The sequence below is a fragment of the Lichenostomus cassidix genome, chromosome 6 (assembly GCF_008360975.1).
Source record: "Lichenostomus cassidix isolate B80296 chromosome 6, HeHo_3.0, whole genome shotgun sequence".
NCBI lineage: Eukaryota > Metazoa > Chordata > Aves > Passeriformes > Meliphagidae > Lichenostomus > Lichenostomus cassidix.
In genome coordinates, this window is record NC_139487.1 from 11,305,400 (window position 1) to 11,325,929 (window position 20,530).

Sequence of the window (20,530 nt, forward strand, 5' to 3'; positions counted from 1 at the left end):
GGCTATTTTACATTTCTAAAATACAATTATGCAATACAATAAGAAGCTAATTAGCATAACAGCACAAAATCCAGACATTGTTATACTGTGCAATTTAGAATACTTTGGTTTCTACAAAGCTTTTTATCTATGTGCCATACAGGTTTTCTCCCTCCATACTTTTCTTTGTAGCAAAGGTAAAACTTGGAGATAATTTTAAGGTTAGACTCCCATGAGATTTTATTTTAAAAATATATGCTTACACTTACCTGTAAAGATATTGATCCTGTCTCTTTGTTTTTACTAAGGAAACTAGAAATGGACAAGTTCAAATCAATGCTGCTGTTCTCAGCTGTAGAACCAGTGCCTGAATCAGCATCATTTTCCTTCAAATTCTCTGATTCCTGCTGTAAAGTCTCCGTATTGCCTTGATCTGTTTTGACCTTCTCATTTTCTTCAGTGCTAATACTAATACTGGGAACTGGAGTGACTTCAGAGTCATCAGCTTGTTCACTGACAGCATCTTGAAGCTTATTCTTCATTATTTCAACAGAGGTAACTTCCAGATGTTCTTTGTCTACCTGAATGTTGTTTTCCTGAATATTCTCAGGTCCGTGTTCTCCTGAATTTTGGTCCATACCAGTCAGTTTATCCACCAGTTTATCAGGAATATCCTCAGGTTTGTTCTGTAATGCCTTCTGGTCTTCAGCCTCTTTTCCAGAGTCTTTGATCTTTGTTTCCTCTGTGCTGTTTATATTACTGATACCCTCATTTTCACTTTCTGCCAGTTTCTTGTCTACTTCAATCACTTTATCTTGGCTTTCTGATAGAGTTTCTTCAGAGCTGATTATCTCATGGACCTGCTTAGCCTGACTTTCCACTGGCTTATCCTCCAGCTCAGGTATTTTATCCCCATCACTGATGGATATTTCAGCAACAGCACCTATCTCCTCAATGTTGTCAATTCCATGTTTTATTTGCTCCTTTTCTTCATCAGACACTTTAACCGTAGCATTAGGCAGAGTTTCTGTAGTGGTGTCTATTACTGCCTCTTTCTGAGCTTCACCTTTATCTTCCTTTTGCTCTGTATCTCTGTTTTCTGCAGGAACCTCTTGTTCCTCACCATCCAAGAGATCTGTTCCCTTCTCTTCTTTTTCACCAGTTTCCTTAGAAATGCCTTCTTCAGTTTCCACACTATTTTCGGTTGTAGGTACTACTTTCAGTTTATCATCTTCTGTCTTTTCATTAGCCATTGAATTTTCTCTGTCTATTTTTAGGTTAGGTTCATTCTTTATTTCCACATCAAGTTCTTTCCCTTCTTTCTGGGGTTCTGCATCCTCATGCATTTTTTCCAGGTTTTCTGTATTCTTTTCTGCTAGCACCATTTTGCCTTGCTCATCTTCACCAGTTGGCACAGAACCATTCTGCACTTTCACATCACTAACGGCAGTATCGTGTATGTTATCAGCTGTTTTCCTAACTTTAATACGCTCAGATTCATCTCCAGTTGTTTTGTCCTCAATGGCATTACTTTCTGTTTTCTCAGAGAGAGATTCCAGGACAGAGGCGTTCTGTGAAAGTTTATCCTCTTCAGAGCTGGCAATACTAAGGTCAGAGGATGCACGTTTCTCTGCAGGTAACTGCTAAAAAAATCGAAGCAAGAAAAACATTTAATGATTTTGTAACTGAACAAGGCACAGTTTTATGGAAGAATACCTGAACAGAGATCAATACTGTATTCACATGCAGTTATATGAATTTGATAATCTCTGAGTCCTTCCCCTGGACTATCACAGAACAAGTGCATGAACTGCAAACAGTCTCTGAACAGAAAGTTTCACTGTGATCAAGGGAAAGGGATCATGGTCATCAGCTACTCTTCAAGGGTCTTTTTCTTTTCATGTTCTTTTCATGTTTTTAAATCAGTTCAGTTCCTCAACAGTCCCTGCTACAGTTGGATTTGAAAGACACAACTTTGTGCCAGCTGGGTAAGGAAGAAACTGTAGCTTTAGTTACTGCAGCACTGATAAAATTATAGTTTCTGCATCATTTTGTGTTCTTTGCTAAAAATGCCTGAAAACTTTTGATCTCATTTTAATCACTTTGAAACCCCATAAAATGGTGAAAACCTCCAGCAGATCTAATTAAGTGGCAGTACAGAACTAGAACAGAAACAGTTACCTCACTGCAGAAACTGCTGCTGCTGGAATACGAATGAATGTTATCAGATTCCATACAGACATCCAAAAGAATATAGTAATAAGGCATCCTTTTAACCACAATTGTCCTTTCATTCTTCAAAGTGATTGCAATATCTGTCTGTCTGTATTTACTGTTAGAACCCTGTAATTTGCTGATCAGGCTTCTGATTTGCCATGGGGAACATCCTATGTTAGCTGCTGCAGCAAGCATCAGTTTGATTGTGCATTTCCTATCTTAAGGATTTCCCAAGCATACAGAAGACAATTCCTTTTAAGTCAAAACTGCATTTAAAATATTTCTTCCTGTAATTGTATTACAAGTTTAGTGTTGATCTCCCAGAGTGTTTAAAATCACCCCAAGTAAATAATGTGAAGACCTCTACCTCACACTTTCCTACAATGCTGCTTGGGAGATGCTTGATTGAGTCCCAGGGTGGACTTCACTCCAACCCTCCTGGGATTGATGGCTCAGCAGCTCATCAGTGGAAGGAGGTGGTGGATGATCCACAGAGGGAAGCTGGTGGGAATGCACATTTAGAGATTGCAGGGTGGAGTGGGAACTTGGTAAGAAGGCCAGGGGACGTGAGGAGCGTGCTGAGGGGTGAGGAGGGAATGGAGGCACTGCTCCTGCTCAAGCACTTGGCTTCTCCAGTGGTACAGGGAACAGCAACTCCAGATGGCACAGGGAGTACATGGCCTGGGCACTCTGCAACCTGCACCCCAGCTCTGGACATCAGGGCTTTCCCTCTGAGCAACCACACTCACACTGTAAGAGTCTTATAGCATATTTAGAACTACGTTAATTAAAAAATACATGGGTTTTTCCTTTTCTTTGATAGCCATGCTGTAAAATCTTTGGTGTAAACAAACTTAAGTTTATAGTTTAATAGTCAAATACCTTAATATTTTAAACAGTCTGTGGAACACAAACATTTGCACATTCATCTAGTCATTACGACTTAAAACCATTTACATAAAAATCAGTATCCCATTTTTAAAATGTCACACATACATGGAAAAAAATGAAGACATTCATCTTTATTAGCTATTATTTTTTAGTTTTTAAGGAGTTCAAACATGCTAATTTTGAAATTGCTGACTACCTTTTTTGCAAACAGGTTAGAGTACAGTTACAATATTATTCTTAGAAGATGTGATGCCAAAGTTGGGCTAATAACATCCAAAACTGAATTTGCCGTGGGAAATTGGCGACTGCATATTTAAAAAAGTAAATTTTAAACTGACCAGAGAATTTTCTGTTTCTTCTTCTTCATCCTCATCTTTACCATCTTCAACTTCTTCTGTAACTTCAGCCTTAGCTTCTGCAATCAATTCTCTTATTGGTTTATTTGAAGTAACAGTAACAAATGGATGCTTGTGAAAACAAAAGAAATAAGCACAATATTAAGTGATGACTTCACAGTACACAGTGGGAAAATTGTAACTTGAAAGAAATGTAACTTCAGAGAAGTGTTACTTTGGTTCTCTCACATTTGAAGATTCACAATTAACATTAATCATAACTGTCCTAATGTGTTTTTTCTGCAGAAGTCTTAAAATCAAAACATTTGTATTCAAATATACTGTATAAGTAGTCTAACAAACTTGCTAAAAATACAAATGATTCATTTATACTGACCTTTTTCACAATCCAAAGAATAGAAGTAGAAAGGTTTTTAAAAAGGTTATTTTTCCTGGGCTTAAGTTTCATTTCAGTTCCACAGTTAAATTATTTCTTGACAAGCTTTATCTAGAAAATATTCTTTCTAGAAAAAATATGCTTTGTCTTTACAACAATTTCTCCTATCACAAACTAGAATTCTACCTTTTTTTCAAGAGCCAACAGGTACCTGTTCCTCTCCTACTGCCTGAATCTTCTTTCTCTGCTTGGCCCTGCTACTTAAATCTATTCAGCATGTGTCAGATAGATTGTGGATAAAGCAAATGGATGCTGACGTTAAACACAATCAAATGTACCTGGTCACATCTATTCCTGTTCAGCTGCTCTGCACTGACAGCATTACAGAGGAGGGCTGAGCACTAAAGCTTTTTAAAACACCTGTCAGCAACTGCCTACAGACGTAAGTAACTCCTTTATCCATTTTAAGTATCAAAGTATAATTGCTTAAAAAAATTAATTAGTTATTTTACATCAAAATATGTTAAACCAGTAACTTGATCTGTGCTCGGTATCATTTGATCAAAATTTACCAAATAAGGATGCATTTTAAAAACAAACTGTGTACAAACATTTAATTTGAAAATATTTAAGTAGTTACTATACTACTGCTCTGGTTTTAAAAAATACAAAATATGTTTGCCTTTAAGCAGTTCTGAATGGTCAACTCTTCCTACCTGTAGAAGTTGAGTTGCACTCCACCTTGCATCTACATTCTTTTCCAAACATTTCTTCAGAAAATCTTTAAAATCTGATGACCTACACAACAAGCAAAAAGGCACTGGTTGTTCTTCTGTCTCAACATCACACTAGCATATAAACTGAAATATTCTTAAGTGAATCTATACTGCAACTTCAATCCTCCTACTGATTTAGGAAAACAAAGAGTACAGGAATGCCAAGACCATTACAGCACAAATACAATCTTTAAAAGGTTTGTCCATTAATAGAAGAATTTACTTTTTGCTCTGAACTATTAATACACCTCATCTGCTGTATCACTAATGGAATAATGTGAAAATATTACATTGACCAAATAGATAATGGCTTTAAAAATATTTTCTTAGTATAAAAATGCTTTTGTTTCCTTTAACCCAATCTTTTAGATGCCCTTCAGGTCTGTAACTGCATTTGTAAAAAATGCTATTTCCCATACACTTTAATGCAAAACCTGTAAAATATTTCTGTATAAAAGCTTCTACACAGAACTATGACAAAAAAGAGCTCCAATTGTGTAAGAATACATATATGTATACATACATGTACAAACATTATATAGAGTATGTATGTACCTGCCTTACTGCATAAAGCTACAGCACAAAGTTCCACAGGGCTGTGCTCATCAAGTTTAGCTTACAACTTGGCATGCCTTGTACTCAAACTGGGGTGGGAAAGCTGTCAATAAAATACAAACCATTTTGAAGGCTGTGCCAATGTTGGTGGATCAGATTTTGCAATTTTCAGCAGCACTCGCATGGGATTTAGTTCATGATGAGGTGGCTCTATTTGAGCCATTTCTATTAAAGTAATGCCAAGAGACCAGATATCAGCCTTGTAATCATAAGGTCTGTCTTTAGAAGTCTCACACATTACTACTTCAGGAGCCATCCTGCAAAGAGAGCAATGAAGTTCCAGATTAGAAAATGCTTCCTGATCTGTTTTGAGAACAGTTCTAAACACAGACATTCACTGAAGCATTTCTAGAAGCACCTTCTACCATCAATATATTTAGAAAGTATTTATCAAGCTTGTAATAATAAAATTAAAAGTAACTTTAAGATACTATTTCCTACTAAAATCAGCAAATGAGTGCACTTACCAATATGGTGTACCAATAAAAGAGTCTCTTCTTTGTATTGTTCTGGTGTTTTTAGCCGATACTCCAAAATCCGCTTAAAGCAAACAGCAAAATACTATTAACAGGGTGATGGAAAACATAATATATATTTTTATCATACAATTGTCTTTTAAAATGGTGTATATTCCATAGCAAACATTCTGCAGTATTAAAACTTCAAACTGAGATATAAAAATTTGTGTTCTGATAGCTGACTGTAGATGAATAGAACTTATTCTACATTTCTAAAAAAAACCCCAAACCATAACTGTACTCTTGGGCTGTGTGGGACAAAAGCAAAATATGTATTTACTGTAGAAAAAAGTGCATGAAATTATTTTGATTAGAAATAAATTTCTCTAGCCTATGAAAGGGCTATGTTTGTATTCCTCAAACATGTCATCAACTACCTCATTAATTCAACTACTCATTCAATTTTTAATTTCAGGACTCAAATTTTCATGAAGCTACATTTTCCCTTTATCTTACAGGTTTCTTTCCCCTTGACTTTTCACTTTATAATAAATATCTGAGAGCTTGCATATGCACCTTTGATGTAATATCTACCCAAAAAACAACTTTATCTCTTTGCAATTACTTGTCTATAATGCACTACGTCTCTCACTAAAAAAAAACAAATACATTTAAGTAAGTGTTATATGCTTATTATAGACATAATTTTGTTAATGGAGATCTAGAGATTAGAGCAAAGGGACAAACAACCATATGTTTCCATCTTTAATCTGTACAAAATTATTTGATGGGCTTAATATTTGAGAAGTCTAATTCTGCTCTTTGGAAAAAAAATAAGGACAAAGAGCTATTAGTTCAAATGCAAAACCTGAAATTTTGAGGGTCTACAGGTATTGAAATAATAAAAGTCATATCCTTATAAAAATAAAATGCAATGAAAGAAATTTACTTGCCATTCACACATCTGTAAAACAAGGAATTAGCCATTTCTTTGTATAACAGAACCCAAATACAAGTGGCTTAAAAGGAGTAAAATGCTCCTTGAAGGGATGCTGTACATTTTTCAAAACTAAAGCAAATCTTTTTTTAGAAATCTTAATTAGCAAACCTGAATGCATCACCAGATGCACGTGTGGAAAAAATCTCCCTGTGGTCTGAACTGTTAAGTAGTATCTTGACAGCCTGCAAGGTGCAGTGTACCAGCTAAGCTTGACAAAATCTTAAAATAGTTCCAAGTCTGTATGAGGAGAAGCCAGGTCATGTGAGGAAATGAACTGAAACAAATTACTCTCTCTGACCATGAGACTCCTGCTGTGATCTGTGGTTTCTTTTCCAGCAGTGCCAAGAAACTAAGACAGTGGTTCTAATACATGTAAGAATCAGGCCCATGACGCCCAGTGCCTCACTAAATGTTCAGGCACCAAAGAAAAGCTACACTACTTGTGCTCTGCAGACTAAAAGAAAGCCAGATACAAGGATTGTGTGTACAAACAATAATCTTGTACAAGGGGATCCATGAAAAAGCACAAACACACTGAACTGATCAATATAGCAAAGCAGATTCTTAAATATTCCCAGTTTCTTAACAGTGAAGGTGCACTGTACCTTGCTGAGACTGCAATCGATACGAGTTAGGCAGCAGAGATATTTCTGAATTTGGACATATCTTGCTTACATTTAAAAGGAATGTTTGTATCAAGGCTGTGAATTTAGAGCCCCAGTTCCCTGTGGCAATATTCTAATTCTCCTTACCTTTGCCCCTCTGTGCATCCAAAGACACAACTGAGCACACACCATTCAGAGGGAAGGCTTTGAAGCCTGAGCACAGGCAGGGATGTCATGGACCTATGCCATGGGTGGAGCCACTGTAAAGGGTGACAACTCATACACAGTTGCTCCTGAAACAAAGTGGATCCAGAGAATTCCTGCCCTTTCCTGGCTGAATGAAGGGATGCTATTCACCACTAGCAGGCCTTTGTCAATTCTGCATGGAGGAATACTCATGAGAATAAAAATGTGGATGACTGCTTAAACTGAGATTAAAATAACCCAGAAATCAACAATAGTAAGCTTCTATAAATTTTGTTCTAGACTGTTGTGTCTTAATTTCAGTGCAACAAACAATTGAAAAAGGCATGGAAATACTAAGGTGGGTAATTAAGTTTATTACTTCTCTCTCAACAAAGGAAGAGAATGATACAAGGTACTGATTTTTGGTGATCGTGAAGAATGTTCCTTTTCCAAACTAACTTCAAAGGGAAGTTCTGATGTTATCACAGTAAAGGTAAGTATAATCAGGAACTTTATACTAAGAAACAGTAAGACCTGTGCTGAATTTGAAGTATGAAAGATGTGACAAGTATGGTCAGGATATTTGGTCAAGCTTTTTTTTTTTTCTTTTTTCCCCTTGATAGTACCAAACCTATCAAGGTTTTGCTTCTGAAAAAGCTCTCATTGTTATACTGGTATTTCAGTAGGTAAATACTGAACTCTGACAAACTGCAGCCTAAGGAAAATACAATTAAAAGACCGTGCCAAGTTCTAGGAAAGACTTTTATTTGCAACATGCTTACCTAGTTTAATGTCTCCATCTAATGTGAAAAGAATATTGCCAGCTTTTAGATCTCTGTGGATGATCTTATTCTCATGCAAGTAGTTCAGTGCTTCCAGTGTCTGCCTGCACACCACTTTGATCTGTGGCTCTGTTAACGGCCTTTCAAGCTCTACAAGAGAGAGACAGAAATAATCACAACATTTTTGCATTTTACGTTATGTGTTCATAGCAAACACCATAGTAATATATGGGAAAACTAATTAGTCTGACAGATTCTAAGCATCACATGTCAGAAAAAAATTCTGTCTTAACGTATTTGCTCCTTCCAGTAAAGATTTCATTCCTTGAACCCAACCCCCTTCTCATTATGAATTATGTATACCTATCTATCTGAACTGTGAAAAAGCTACATAGTTTAGAGACTGGTTCTTTTGTGTGGTTCACAGAGATGCTAAAGACCAGATCCTTTACTTACTGGCATCACCTAATCTGAGCAATAAGCACAGAAAACCCCCAACTTTATTGTAGATGCAATATAAAGAATTATCAGAATGCAATTTGAGACCTGGAAGAGTAAGATCCTGAAATAAGATCCTCATACAGATTATGTTATGACAGAGAGCTCCATAAGCAGAGAACAACTCTTCAAATTCTCTTAGAGGATCAAGACAAAAATGTGGTTAGAAAAGTACATAAACACTTTAAAATGAAATATACAGGTGAAAATATTAATTTTTAACCCCCAGTCAAAACATATAGAACACCAATTACATAAATATTTGCATATCAAAACAATACACATGAAACAAGTCTTACACTACATATTACCATTTTAAAATCTTAAGATTATTAGTTGAAACAACTTATTTACCCAACATTACTGCATCTACTGCTCCTCCTGCACAAAATTCAATCAGGATCTGTATATAAACAAAAAAAAATTACAGAAATTAGAAACTGAATAGTTCCACTGAACTGAATCATTGATTAAGGGAGCATGATTGGAAGATCAGAGTTTCAGACTATTTAACCTTCATAAATTATTTTACTAACCTGCAACATATTGGTACTGTTACTCAGCTAAAAGTAGGGCTGTGCTGCTAAAGCAAATTATTTGAAAAATGCCTTGAGATGCTCAGACAGAAGTTTTAATCCAAGTATAAAAAAGCATAATAAAATTTATAAAACATAATGACACAGTCAGCTTAAACCTACTCCTTGTAATGTGATTTACATAATCCCTGCAAACTCATTTCTCGGTTATTAAGCTCTACTTCTATACTATAATCTCTCTGACTGAAAAGTCCAAGAGCTAAATGATTTTCCAGTAGCTGATGCTATCTCCTATATTGTTTCAGATGAGATGAAAATACGGGAAAATACTCTTAAAAGCTACAGAAAATTGCTAAATTCAGATGTTTACATTAATTTTCCTTCATTTTCATTCATGCCTACAATACATCAAGGCCTTTATCCCAAATATAATAATACCAGACCAAGTCCATCTGCAGTTCTAAATTTCCATTTGAAACAAAAATATACTGCAATTATGAGCAGAGACTATTGTGATATGAAGGACAAAAAGAATATACACAAAGGGGAAAGAGGGGAGACAAAGGGAATGAGGAGAGCAATAAAGAGGAAAGGTCATCCAAGACTGATACCCCACTCTTCCTTATTTTTTTCTGTCTCTTTAATTTGAACTTTAAATATTAAATTATAATCTTCAGTCTGACAGCTAAGGAGTATTTCTTTTCAGAATCTCAACAGTCAATATTCTTGGAAATAGTATTTTTTTTTTCTGTAGAATAATTTTAAAATCAGAGTATAACTGCTCATAAAAAAGGAAACTTCAAAGAATACCTTGTACTGCAACAGTTACATATAAACCACTTACATTGCATATACTTCAAATTATTATCACAATTAATCCCCACAACAATGGTACGTACTATATAATGCAACTCTTTGTAAATCCTATAAACAGTATTCCATTTACACGTGCCAAGTAGTTATGGAAAACTGTACATAAAGAATTTGTTTCTCTAAAATTTGTAGTTTGGTCTGACAAAGGTCTCTTTGGTAGAGAAATCATGTTTCTAAACTTGGAAAGCAAAAGTATATTGAATGTCCAACTGTCATTCTTGTCTCTTCTGCCCCCACTAAATTCTGTTTATTTACCACATCATTAGCTTGTGGCTTTCAAGCCCCTGCATTTCAGTGTAACTATGTAGCTACAATTTTATTTGCAAAATATTTACTTCTATGTTTATTCTGCCAGTGAAGCCTACCCACTCAGTTTCATATTGTGCCTCTATCCATACTTGCTTTCATGCTGACCTTTATGCACTGAATTTTTTTCACTATTCCAGTTTTATATAATATCACTTTACTCTGCATTGAGATCACCAAGTTTTGAGTTTAGCAAAATAAATGCACATCAGGAAACATGGTATTACACTTCCACTATTTGCTCAAAGGATAAAACTAATTTGTAAGACTCCCAGGAAATTTTCTTTTACTTGTTTTAGGTATCTTTTTGAAGTATAAACTCTTAAAAAAAACCACAAAAACAAACCCAACCATGTATTCCTTGCACCATTCAAGAAGCACCTATAAATATTGTATTGAATGACCTAAAAGTACAAACTGTATTGTCACAGCTAAAGCCATCCAAGCAAACACACAGGATGTAGCAGAGCAGTGATGTGCAGTCCTATGTACACTTACTGCACGTCAAGGTACAAATACCCAGGGTTTAAGTAAATTAATTATGGTTCAAGTCCTGGTAAACTGTCCTTCCTGGGAGTGCCAGTAAACTCACTGGCATCTGAAGTACATACTTCACAGGCTGACCTTTTCAGTACATTATTTGTTTTCCAGGTGTGGATTCTGAATCTCACTCTAAATTGTGCTAATGTAATTAAAATCTGAGTCCTGCTGTTACAAATAAGCACCAGCTGAGAACTCTCTCAATACACCAAAAGGAACTGCCAATTTCCACATTTTAGATTCAGTCCCCTGACCAAATGACTCAGTGTAGCTCAATTCTACAGTGACAATTTCCTAAGTCATACTCACAATTTACAAATTAGTTTTTAAACTGAGTAGCTATCCCAAAGGTGACAACCCAGATGAAATCTGACTGACAAATGATATTTTGATAAAGAAAAAAGTGTAATTTCAATAACCTTTTGAAATAAGCAAACACATTTAGAAAAGGAAAAATACTTACCCACAGATTGTTTTCATAGTAGAAAGCATCTAGGAGCTTGACAATATTAGGATGATCACAGGATGCTAAAATATCAATCTCTACCATGTAATCTTCAAGTTCTTCTTCTGATTTAGTATCTATTACCTTTGCAGCAGCCAGAACTTTTGTTTCTTTGTTCTGAGCCTGTAAAAGTCACAGCAAACATATACATGAATTTCACCAGATAACTGGCCCCAGCAAAAAAACCCCACAAATAAATCAACCCCCTCTCAACACTTCTGTGCAATTTTCCTGCCTCTAGTCACCTTCTCTACAAAAAAAAAAAAATACACCTGCATATTAAATAGGAGATAAAATCTAGCAGAAAAAGGGTTTATACAACTTTTCTCAAGGTCAAGAAACAAAGACAAGAATGTAAAAATACTTAATTCTCATCACATTCTTTAAACCATCATCATGCAGTCAACAGCTCAGGATAATTATTGCCTTACTAAGACGTGCTGCTCCTCAAACACCATCTATTAACAGTTAGTAAGGAGTACGAAAGAGCCTCTACCCTCTGTTTCTGCCCTTCTGACTCTCCCCACGCTGTGGCAGCACCGCTGTTCCCAAAGCCACACAGAGAACCAGATCCTCCCCCAGGAACCAGCAGGTCGCTCCTCTTCAGCCAAGGGAAGCTCCCAGCTTCGAGCTGCCAAGCCATCATTAGTTTGTCTGGGCATTTTGCTCCCTTTGCTTCAGCAGCCTGGGAGGACTCCCGAGATGGGACTCACGGAAGGTGGAGCACTGGAAATGCTGCCAACCTCTACTTTATTACTGCTCACCCTCAGCCCAGGGACCTGGTGCTGCTGTAGTGATATGGACAACTACAGAACAAGTAAAACAAGCAAAGCGAAAACAAGACTTTGGGTACCCAAGGAAAAGAAAAGGCATTTCTGCTATGCATTTATTCTTTGACTTTTTTCAAACATAAGAAATTACAGACAATTTGGGTGACTTATTTAAATAGCAAAACATTTCCAAAACCAGGAAATGCTGCTTATTAACAGAATGTTGCTAAAACCTAATCACAAAAAATTATATACACTATCTCAAAATTCTCTTGCAAGTTATGTTTGAAGGAATGCTCAATTCCATGCTGCAGTAAGCAGAAGAAGGTGTATTTTTCTCGAGCCATCACAAAAACACTTTGTCAATGGTGACATTTCCAGTGGTTAGCTCTGAATAAAGGAAGGGCAGGACTGAAGTCTACTTCACCTATTGTATGGGAAAACCATGAAGCAAAGTCCTACATTTACTCCACTAAGTTTTTGACATTCAAATCAAATTAAATGGCAAGGTGGGACACAGGCTCTCTCCAAAGCAGCAAAAGATAAGGACCTGAAGGGGCAATTCCGACCACTGATGTGAAGCATCCCAAGGTGGTTCATCCTGTCTCTCTGCTGGTATGGATTGCACATGGCCCCAAACCTACTTGGGATGATCCCAGGACAGGACACAGCAAAAATCCCAAAACCTGACCTTTGTCACCTAATGACTTTATACCAGTATCAGACAAAAGCTGGTATCATACAGCAAGTAAGAATTTTTAAGAATAATTTTGAAGGTCTAAATATTCTTACTTGCACAGCTATAAATAATTCTCTCTATGTGGCAAAAGATAATAAAATATTTAAAGATAAACATTTATATTAACATTCAGTAAAACAGCAGTAACAGCAAAACACACTTCTAAAGCATAGTCCCAGCTGATTCATTTCATGTTGAGGGTAAAGGTTTTCCATTACATTTCTTTTTATCTCAATATTCTTTCCAAAACAAAAAACAACGAAATCTTCCCAACCTCAATATTTGCCCTCCCATGTTTAACAACAAAGATAAGAAATCTGTATCACATCATTTGAAAACCAACTACTGAGAAGTTTTCCAACACACATTCTAATAATAAAAAGGAAAAGGTCTGCTTAGTAACGCAAACAACATTTGTTTTGGTTTCATGCTTTGTAGCAAGAATGAGAGACCAGCCTTCCTATTCTAAAGCTGCACTGTAAATTAAACACAAAAAGTGAAACAGATGTCTGACCACAGCAGAATTAGACTTGGTAGCTTTACATGTGCAGTAAAATGGTTTTTAAGCACCTTTCTAAAGAACTCAAATTTTAACTGTAAATGTACCTCTCTGAAACATGGCCACATGCTCTTCGCTGTACCCTAAAAGATGCTTAATAAAACTGAAATTCATTTTTACACAAATTTGCTTGCAAACTATACAAGGCAGTAATATTTTGTTTAAATAAAACCATCTACTTTAGGTAACATCAACAGATGTCACTGCTTTCCAATTCAGTTTTACCTTTGAGCAAGAAAGGCATTGCTAAGTTAGTGTGAATGATTACATGCTGGAGAGTTTGCTACATTTACAGCATATATTGTTTTTTTCTACTGACAGAACACTTTGTACTTGGATTTTTTGCAGATCCTTTTGCTTAAAGTAACTAGAAATCTCCTTTGAGTAACTTTCTATTATTTCCTCTTTGTGGTAGCTGCTCTATTAAAACACCTCATTACAAAACAGGAATTATTATAGAGACAGTGTGGTTATCTTTATAAGCATCTTAACAATTATACACAAAACAAATGTTTGCCTTTGTTCTGACTTAAAATAGTAAAATTTTGTAGGTCTAGATCCAGAGTTTTTTTCCAGCTCTTAAAAGAAAAAAGCTTTAAAATTAGCATAAATCCACTGGGTATTTCTGAGGGCTGATAAAACATTTTAAGTATACATCAAGTTACACCTGAAAAAAATTGTCTCTTTTAAAGTTATTTTTGAATAAGACATTAGTCATCTCCACCGCACAATGCACTCTATAAAAAATACCTATCTATTTGATTTACTGTAAAAAACGTGCTCTTCTGAACTGTGTAGGAAAGGATTTTACTGTTCATGCATAAGATTTATGAATCACTGTACTGTACAGAGAAAAAAAAACCTCTTTGGATTAGGAGGAACAAAGAGCACTTGCAACTCTGTGTGGGCATGTTTGTTTTTCCTAAACTTTGGCTGAAGTCTTTCTTCTTCCACATAACGCTCTCCAAAGGTCAGAGCAGGAGCAAAAATGATTGTGTAGACACAGTCTTGATTTGCACATGGAAATTCTACATTGGGGTACAACAACATTTAAAGTCAACCTGCCATTCATGTTACAGGACATATTTTGAAAAGGCAGAACTTCTGAGCAGCCATAGCCCAGCAGTTTCTTCCTATATTTTAGCTCTCAAATTACAATTCAATTTATTCCAAATGCTCTGGTTAAATTCATTTGATTCTGCTTCTATGATCATGTGACTTAAACCTCAGTCCTATGCCAAGAAATCCAAACTGGCATTTTCAATGGTTATGGAGAGACAAGGAAGAAAGGGCGAGAAGGATTCATTAACAAAATTTGATCTTTTCAAAAGATACATACATAATAGATGAACACTGAATTGGAATAACTCATTCCCTCAAAATCTGACTAATGCAAGATGACATGGATATTATTAACTATTACATGCAACAACACACAAATATTGCAATCCTTTCAGCTAAACTCCTATTTGGATTATGTACTGAAGGTTACTACAGCAAACATTTTAACTTAGAGAGAATGCACAAGGGAATAAAAGGCTGCATGTTACAGCATGGATCTTGAGATGGATGGCACAGCCTTGTCAGCTGTCAACACACAGAAAAACACACTCAATTCTAAGTTAAAGCACTTTGATAAGGATTGCAGGTGTGTATAGACTAAGTCATCTTCAAAATTACAACTTGCAAATTAATTTCTCTGAACTTACAACCTTTACACTAGAATGACAATGTACATCTAATGCAAAAAAGTGTTGTACCAATCTGAAAACGTCTCAAGAAAGAAAAAGAACCATTCCACACAAAACCAGGATCTACAAGTATGTGAAATTAGTAACTCCTCCCTAGCAATGCTGGATTTTTGCACAGTATCATATAACTAAATATAAGTTCTAGAGGCAGAGGCTTTGTGAAGAGACTGACAGAAGAATATTAAAAGGCAGGTTTACTAACTGGGCACTAGGCCAAGAAGTTGCATATTCCCAGCCCTGGACAGCAGGGAGAGCAGAGCCACAGTTCCAGAGTAATAGGATTACAGCTCAGAGATAACACATAGCCTTTCATCTTCTGATGACCAATATGAAGTTTCAGCCTTGGTTGTGAGGAGCTGTTTTAGTTTCCTATTGCCAGCAAATGCTTCCTTCCCAACTGTGCATCTGCTCTGCAATGCAGCTTTAAAATTTAAACAATATTTACAACTGAAAAAAAGTTAAGTACATCCTTTGCCTCTTGTTCAGCCAGCCAGGAACAAAGCTGAGATACAAGAGAGAAAATTGTTCATCACCTTTCCTCCTGATGGCTGATCTCTTGTGAGATGTTACATAACCCCACTGCATGTTTTGCAGGCAGCAAAACAAATCAATTAAGAAGCTTTTCCTTCTGACTCATTCTTCTCAACAAAACCGTATAGTAATAATCATGGATCATCAAAGCTGTCAAAAGGGGAAAAATACGCACATCCCTATTCAGGAAAAGATGTTTTCCCATATAAAAAGCTCCACTTTTGTGTAAACCTGGGATTGTCAGGTCTAGCTCCATGCAAGTTTTCTGATGGTGCCTGGGTAATCAGCACTGAAAAGCTGGCCTCATACAACACAAAGGCAGGAGCTGTTTCTCTGAGCCACTGCAAAGATTTCAATCTTTCTTAAAACATATGAATTACAGAAAAAAATTGCTCTAATTTTAAATTTTAGCAGCTTTATCAAATAAAAATATAAGAAGTACTGTGGCCTATTGAAACAATTACACTGGACTTGGTTTGGTATACACTTTCTACACTATATTTAACACTGTATTGTACATTTTGAACCAAAAAAAAAATCTGCATGATTGAGCAGTATCAAGTGTTCAAACTTATTTTCAAAAACTTGGCAAGGTGTTCTTTATCAATGAATTTTAGAAAAGAAGTCTACCTCTGTTCAGAAAAAGAAAGCATTAATTCTAACACTAAATGTTAAAAAAGGTAATTAAAAATACCAGTTTGAATTCAAGAGCAAATAGCTACTTTTGCAATATTAAACCACAATTTTAACAGTAAATCACAAGTTTAGCCAATGAAGAAGATAGCAAACTCCACAGATTTCTGGGAATTAAGATGAGCCAGTCATTTTAAAGAAGTTGTTATTTTGCAACAATCTTCACTGCATAATCTTTGAAAATGGAGTAGTAGTAAAATTTTTATAAAGGAGGTAATTTCAATTTTTCATTTAATTATAGATATGGTTGGCCCAAGGAATTAAAAAACAGCTAACTTCAGTTATACCTGCTAAAACTTGTTGAAGTGACTGTCACAGAAGACCTATTCAAAAGATAATGAAAGGACAGTATCTCCCAAAGAAGATGATACACCCTTGAACTACAGCTGATCAGCCAAACATTTTCCCAGCCTGCACCATGTACCACAGCTACCCTACTACACAGCTTTTTCTACTTAAAAAGAAGTTAATTATATTCAGTTTCCCTGTTTAATACCAGGGGAAAAAAATGAAACAGAAATGCAGATAAAAGTGCCTCTATTTCCTACAAGCAAATGCTGTTTGTAAGAAAGTGGAGGCCAGGGTTCAGCCCTGACTGCTGAAGCATCTTTCTGATCCTGTGGTCTGGTGCTGCCTTTGTGGCTATGCTCGTTTGGGAGCTGTTTCCATGACAACTTCACTCTTTTAACATTATCCTCGTACTTCGTACTTACTGTGGTTCTTCTGCTTCCTCCACAGTTGGTTTCTGAGGATTCCAGAAGTTATTTTTAGGAGTGGTATGAAATATATTTTTCATGTTTAACCTCGTGTTTCCCGCTAAGTATTCTCATTAATTCTGTGGTATTTTGTATACTAGCTAAGAAGAGTTCCCATCCTGATAACACATGCTTTGTACCACTGAAATTAGAAGGAATACTTATATTCATCTTTGAAAAGTACGTGGACTGAACTGGCGAATATGTGCAAAATAATTGAAATAATCCTTTAGAGTAAACTTAACAGAGGATATCAGATTTCAGCATAATTCTTATTTAAACAATTACATTTTAAAAACAGAATAAAAATTTTAAAAACTTGCAAGAAAAAACCAGCTATGATGTTTTAGAATAACACATCTTATTTTCTCTTCTCTTGCTGCATGATGGCTTTCATGAAAGCAACAGGGAAAACCCGCTGACAATATTGGGAAAACATTTCTAAAGCGTTAGGTGATGTCAGATGTGTAAGTGCAAAGGAGTGGTATTTTTTTTTCCTAAATTCAGTTATAACAACTGTACATCCTACTTGCTAAAGCAGCATTAAAACACACAATACTGCATTACAATCAACTCCTGAACTCGAGAAGGGGGAGGTGTGACAAATTGAGATTTATCCCTGCAGTGCTAAGCTGCTTTGCCAGTATCTTCCCCCTGCAGAGGACACTAACAGTTGCTGGCAGAGGTTTTCTCAGTTTTATCCAGCAGCATACAATGTCAGCTCCAAACTAACTTAAAACTTCCCAGGAAAGGCAGTAACACAGTGGATCTTCTTCTTGGATTACAAACATCCTACAGCTACTTATTTGCTTTTGTGTCATTAGAAAAAAGCAACATAATGCTTAATGCTTACTAATTTATTTTAGTGACTACATCTTAAAATTCAGTCTTTATTCTAGTAATAAACACACCTTTATTCCATATGATATAAATTAAGAATGCTTCCAAGAAACAATGTTATCGAGAAACAATTTTTAATCCAACCATAATTACTAACTTCAGCTGTTCACTAGAATTAAGACAAACAACAAATCAGAGTTGCAGCTGTGTACAGACTGTTGTTTTTTCAGAAAATTATCCCACTGCCAGGTTGAGAATTTTACTATTTGCTTTTGATAATTTTATGATTTGTTTGAACACAGGAGTTAAGAAACCTCTGATTCTTTCACCTAGGAGGATTCTGTTATAATCTTGCTTCTAATCATTTAACATCTGTAACAAGCTTTAGTTCACTGGAGCTCAGAGCCAGAGTTACTCCTGCTAACCCCTTTTCCCAGGGAGACACTTGGAGCTGTAAAAGCTCACTGGAGCTTTCTGCAGACAGAGACACCACTGAGTCTTTTGGCTTCATGTAGCACAAAGTCATTTTGTTTACTCGCACTTTGCAGACTAGTGTACATCCACAGATGTACAAGTATCAATCTAGTACACTCCTTTTTCCTTGGTTTTTGTTTGTTTTTTCGGGGGTTTTTTGGTTTTTTTAAAATAGATTGTCTAGGTCAACCCACAGCTCCTTGGAGTTAAGTTGCAAAACAAAACTGGGATCTGCTCTGCCCAGAGCTTTTTAGCCAGATCAGATGCAAGATGGCCACAGCTGTTTGCTGACCCAGCACAGCCATTCATTATGACAAAACAAGAAAAAAACAGTGCATCTGACTTGAGCATGGAAAATTCTGTCCTTCCTAACTGGATATGAACAAGTCAACAAAATAATAAAGAAAAATGACAACTTCTTTAGATTTTAAAAACCCTTCAACAAAGGCCTTCTGACATGTTACTAGGGAAACTACACAGTCATAGAAATGCAATGTGGCATAGTCATTAAGTTAAAAAAACTTGTTGTCAAAGTAAAGAATATTATTAACAACTCTACATTTCATACAGCAGAAGGAAGGCATTGAAAGACCTGCACTGAGACAATTTATTTTATGCATTTATTGTAGAAGATGATGGCCTATAACAGATGTAACTTAACTGTCATTTAAAGTGTAAACATCTTACTAGCTCAAATATATGGGCAATTTGAGAAAAGGTTCTGTATAATTTGATACTGCAACGTGAGCCATATTCAAATCTCACAATAAGCACAGCTAAATAGCCAGAGGGGGAAGATTAAATGAAACAAGATGAAGCATCATCACCCCATTTCATTCTTTGTTTTCCTAAAATGAACAACAAATGCAGTAAACTTCATATATTTTGAGGGGAAAATATAAACTATATAGGCAGTTTAAGAGTCAGTGTTTTTCAAAGAGATACAGTTGTAGCAGAGAGAAAGGAAATGTGACTACATCAATACCACACTGAAACTGGCAACAGCTCTTGCAAAACTATCAAAGCATATCTTCTGTTGCTTCATGTGTATTCCAGTGTGTTAAAATGAAACTTCCTCTATTTCTGAAGGAGTAAAAGAAAGAAGTTGAGTAGCTTTAGAAAGTTTTAACTAAAAAGAGCTGTGCATCATCATCCCTCACTTTTAAGTAGAATTGTTACAGAAACTAATTCATATTCTATTTATGGTATTAATATTTTTTAAAATAAAATTTAGAATTAGAGAGGGAAGTCATTGGTTCCTTCTGTACACGTCTCTAAGGCAATCTAACACAAACCAGCCGCAAAGACAGCAACACGAAGAAATCAATAGAGTTAAGCTGGTCTCATTCAGCACTCTTTAATGAAATAAAACAAAATACACAAGTTATTTTCAAGTCAGTCCTACCATAATAAATTTCATTATTTATAAAATTCACTTTGCTGGTATATGCTGTTTAATGTTTGTACAGTCTATGCTTGCCAGTTTCGCTTGTGTTGTAAATCCTGACCCTGAAATATCCTGACCTCATCTCAGCACCTCACAAGCACAAAATGAAATCTCAAAAGGTGCCTCACACAGTTTAGATGAGCTGGCTACCTTTGTGCTGCAAATATCACGTCTCAAGAGATGAGAAAGAGCCATCTCAATAAACATTTGGTATTCCTTGACAACTGGCTATTCAAGTACCACAAAAATAGCATCCTGGGCTCTGTAAATGAACTTCATTCATATTCAGCACAGTGGTGGAATATGTTGCTTCTGATGCTGCCTTTCAGATTAACTGTTTGGTTTGTTGGGGTTTTTTTAATTGTTGAATTTAAACAACTAACCAATTATGAAAATTGACTACTCTGAGAAACCATATGAATGCAAATCCTATTACTTATCAGCAGATTTCAAAGGAAATTTTAATTTAGAA

The 20,530-nt window shown here is 35.8% G+C and overlaps 1 protein-coding gene across 4 annotated transcripts in view; it reads right to left on the bottom strand.

The window, feature by feature from the left end:
- Positions 1–20,530, bottom strand: part of SLK (STE20 like kinase) — a 49,563-nt gene that overhangs the window by 17,422 nt on the left and 11,611 nt on the right. For 3 of the 4 annotated variants that reach the window (XM_085064909.1, XM_085064908.1, XM_085064906.1), the window contains exons 2-9: positions 11,458–11,622; positions 9,094–9,142; positions 8,242–8,391; positions 5,678–5,750; positions 5,273–5,467; positions 4,536–4,617; positions 3,426–3,554; positions 249–1,622 (exon numbers count right to left, since the gene is read on the bottom strand). In XM_085064909.1, coding sequence (XP_084921035.1) covers positions 249–1,622; positions 3,426–3,554; positions 4,536–4,617; positions 5,273–5,467; positions 5,678–5,750; positions 8,242–8,391; positions 9,094–9,142; positions 11,458–11,622 — 2,217 coding nt within the window. The remainder of the gene's footprint in view (positions 1–248; positions 1,623–3,425; positions 3,555–4,535; positions 4,618–5,272; positions 5,468–5,677; positions 5,751–8,241; positions 8,392–9,093; positions 9,143–11,457; positions 11,623–20,530) is intronic. The other variant, XM_085064907.1, reaches the window with a different exon arrangement.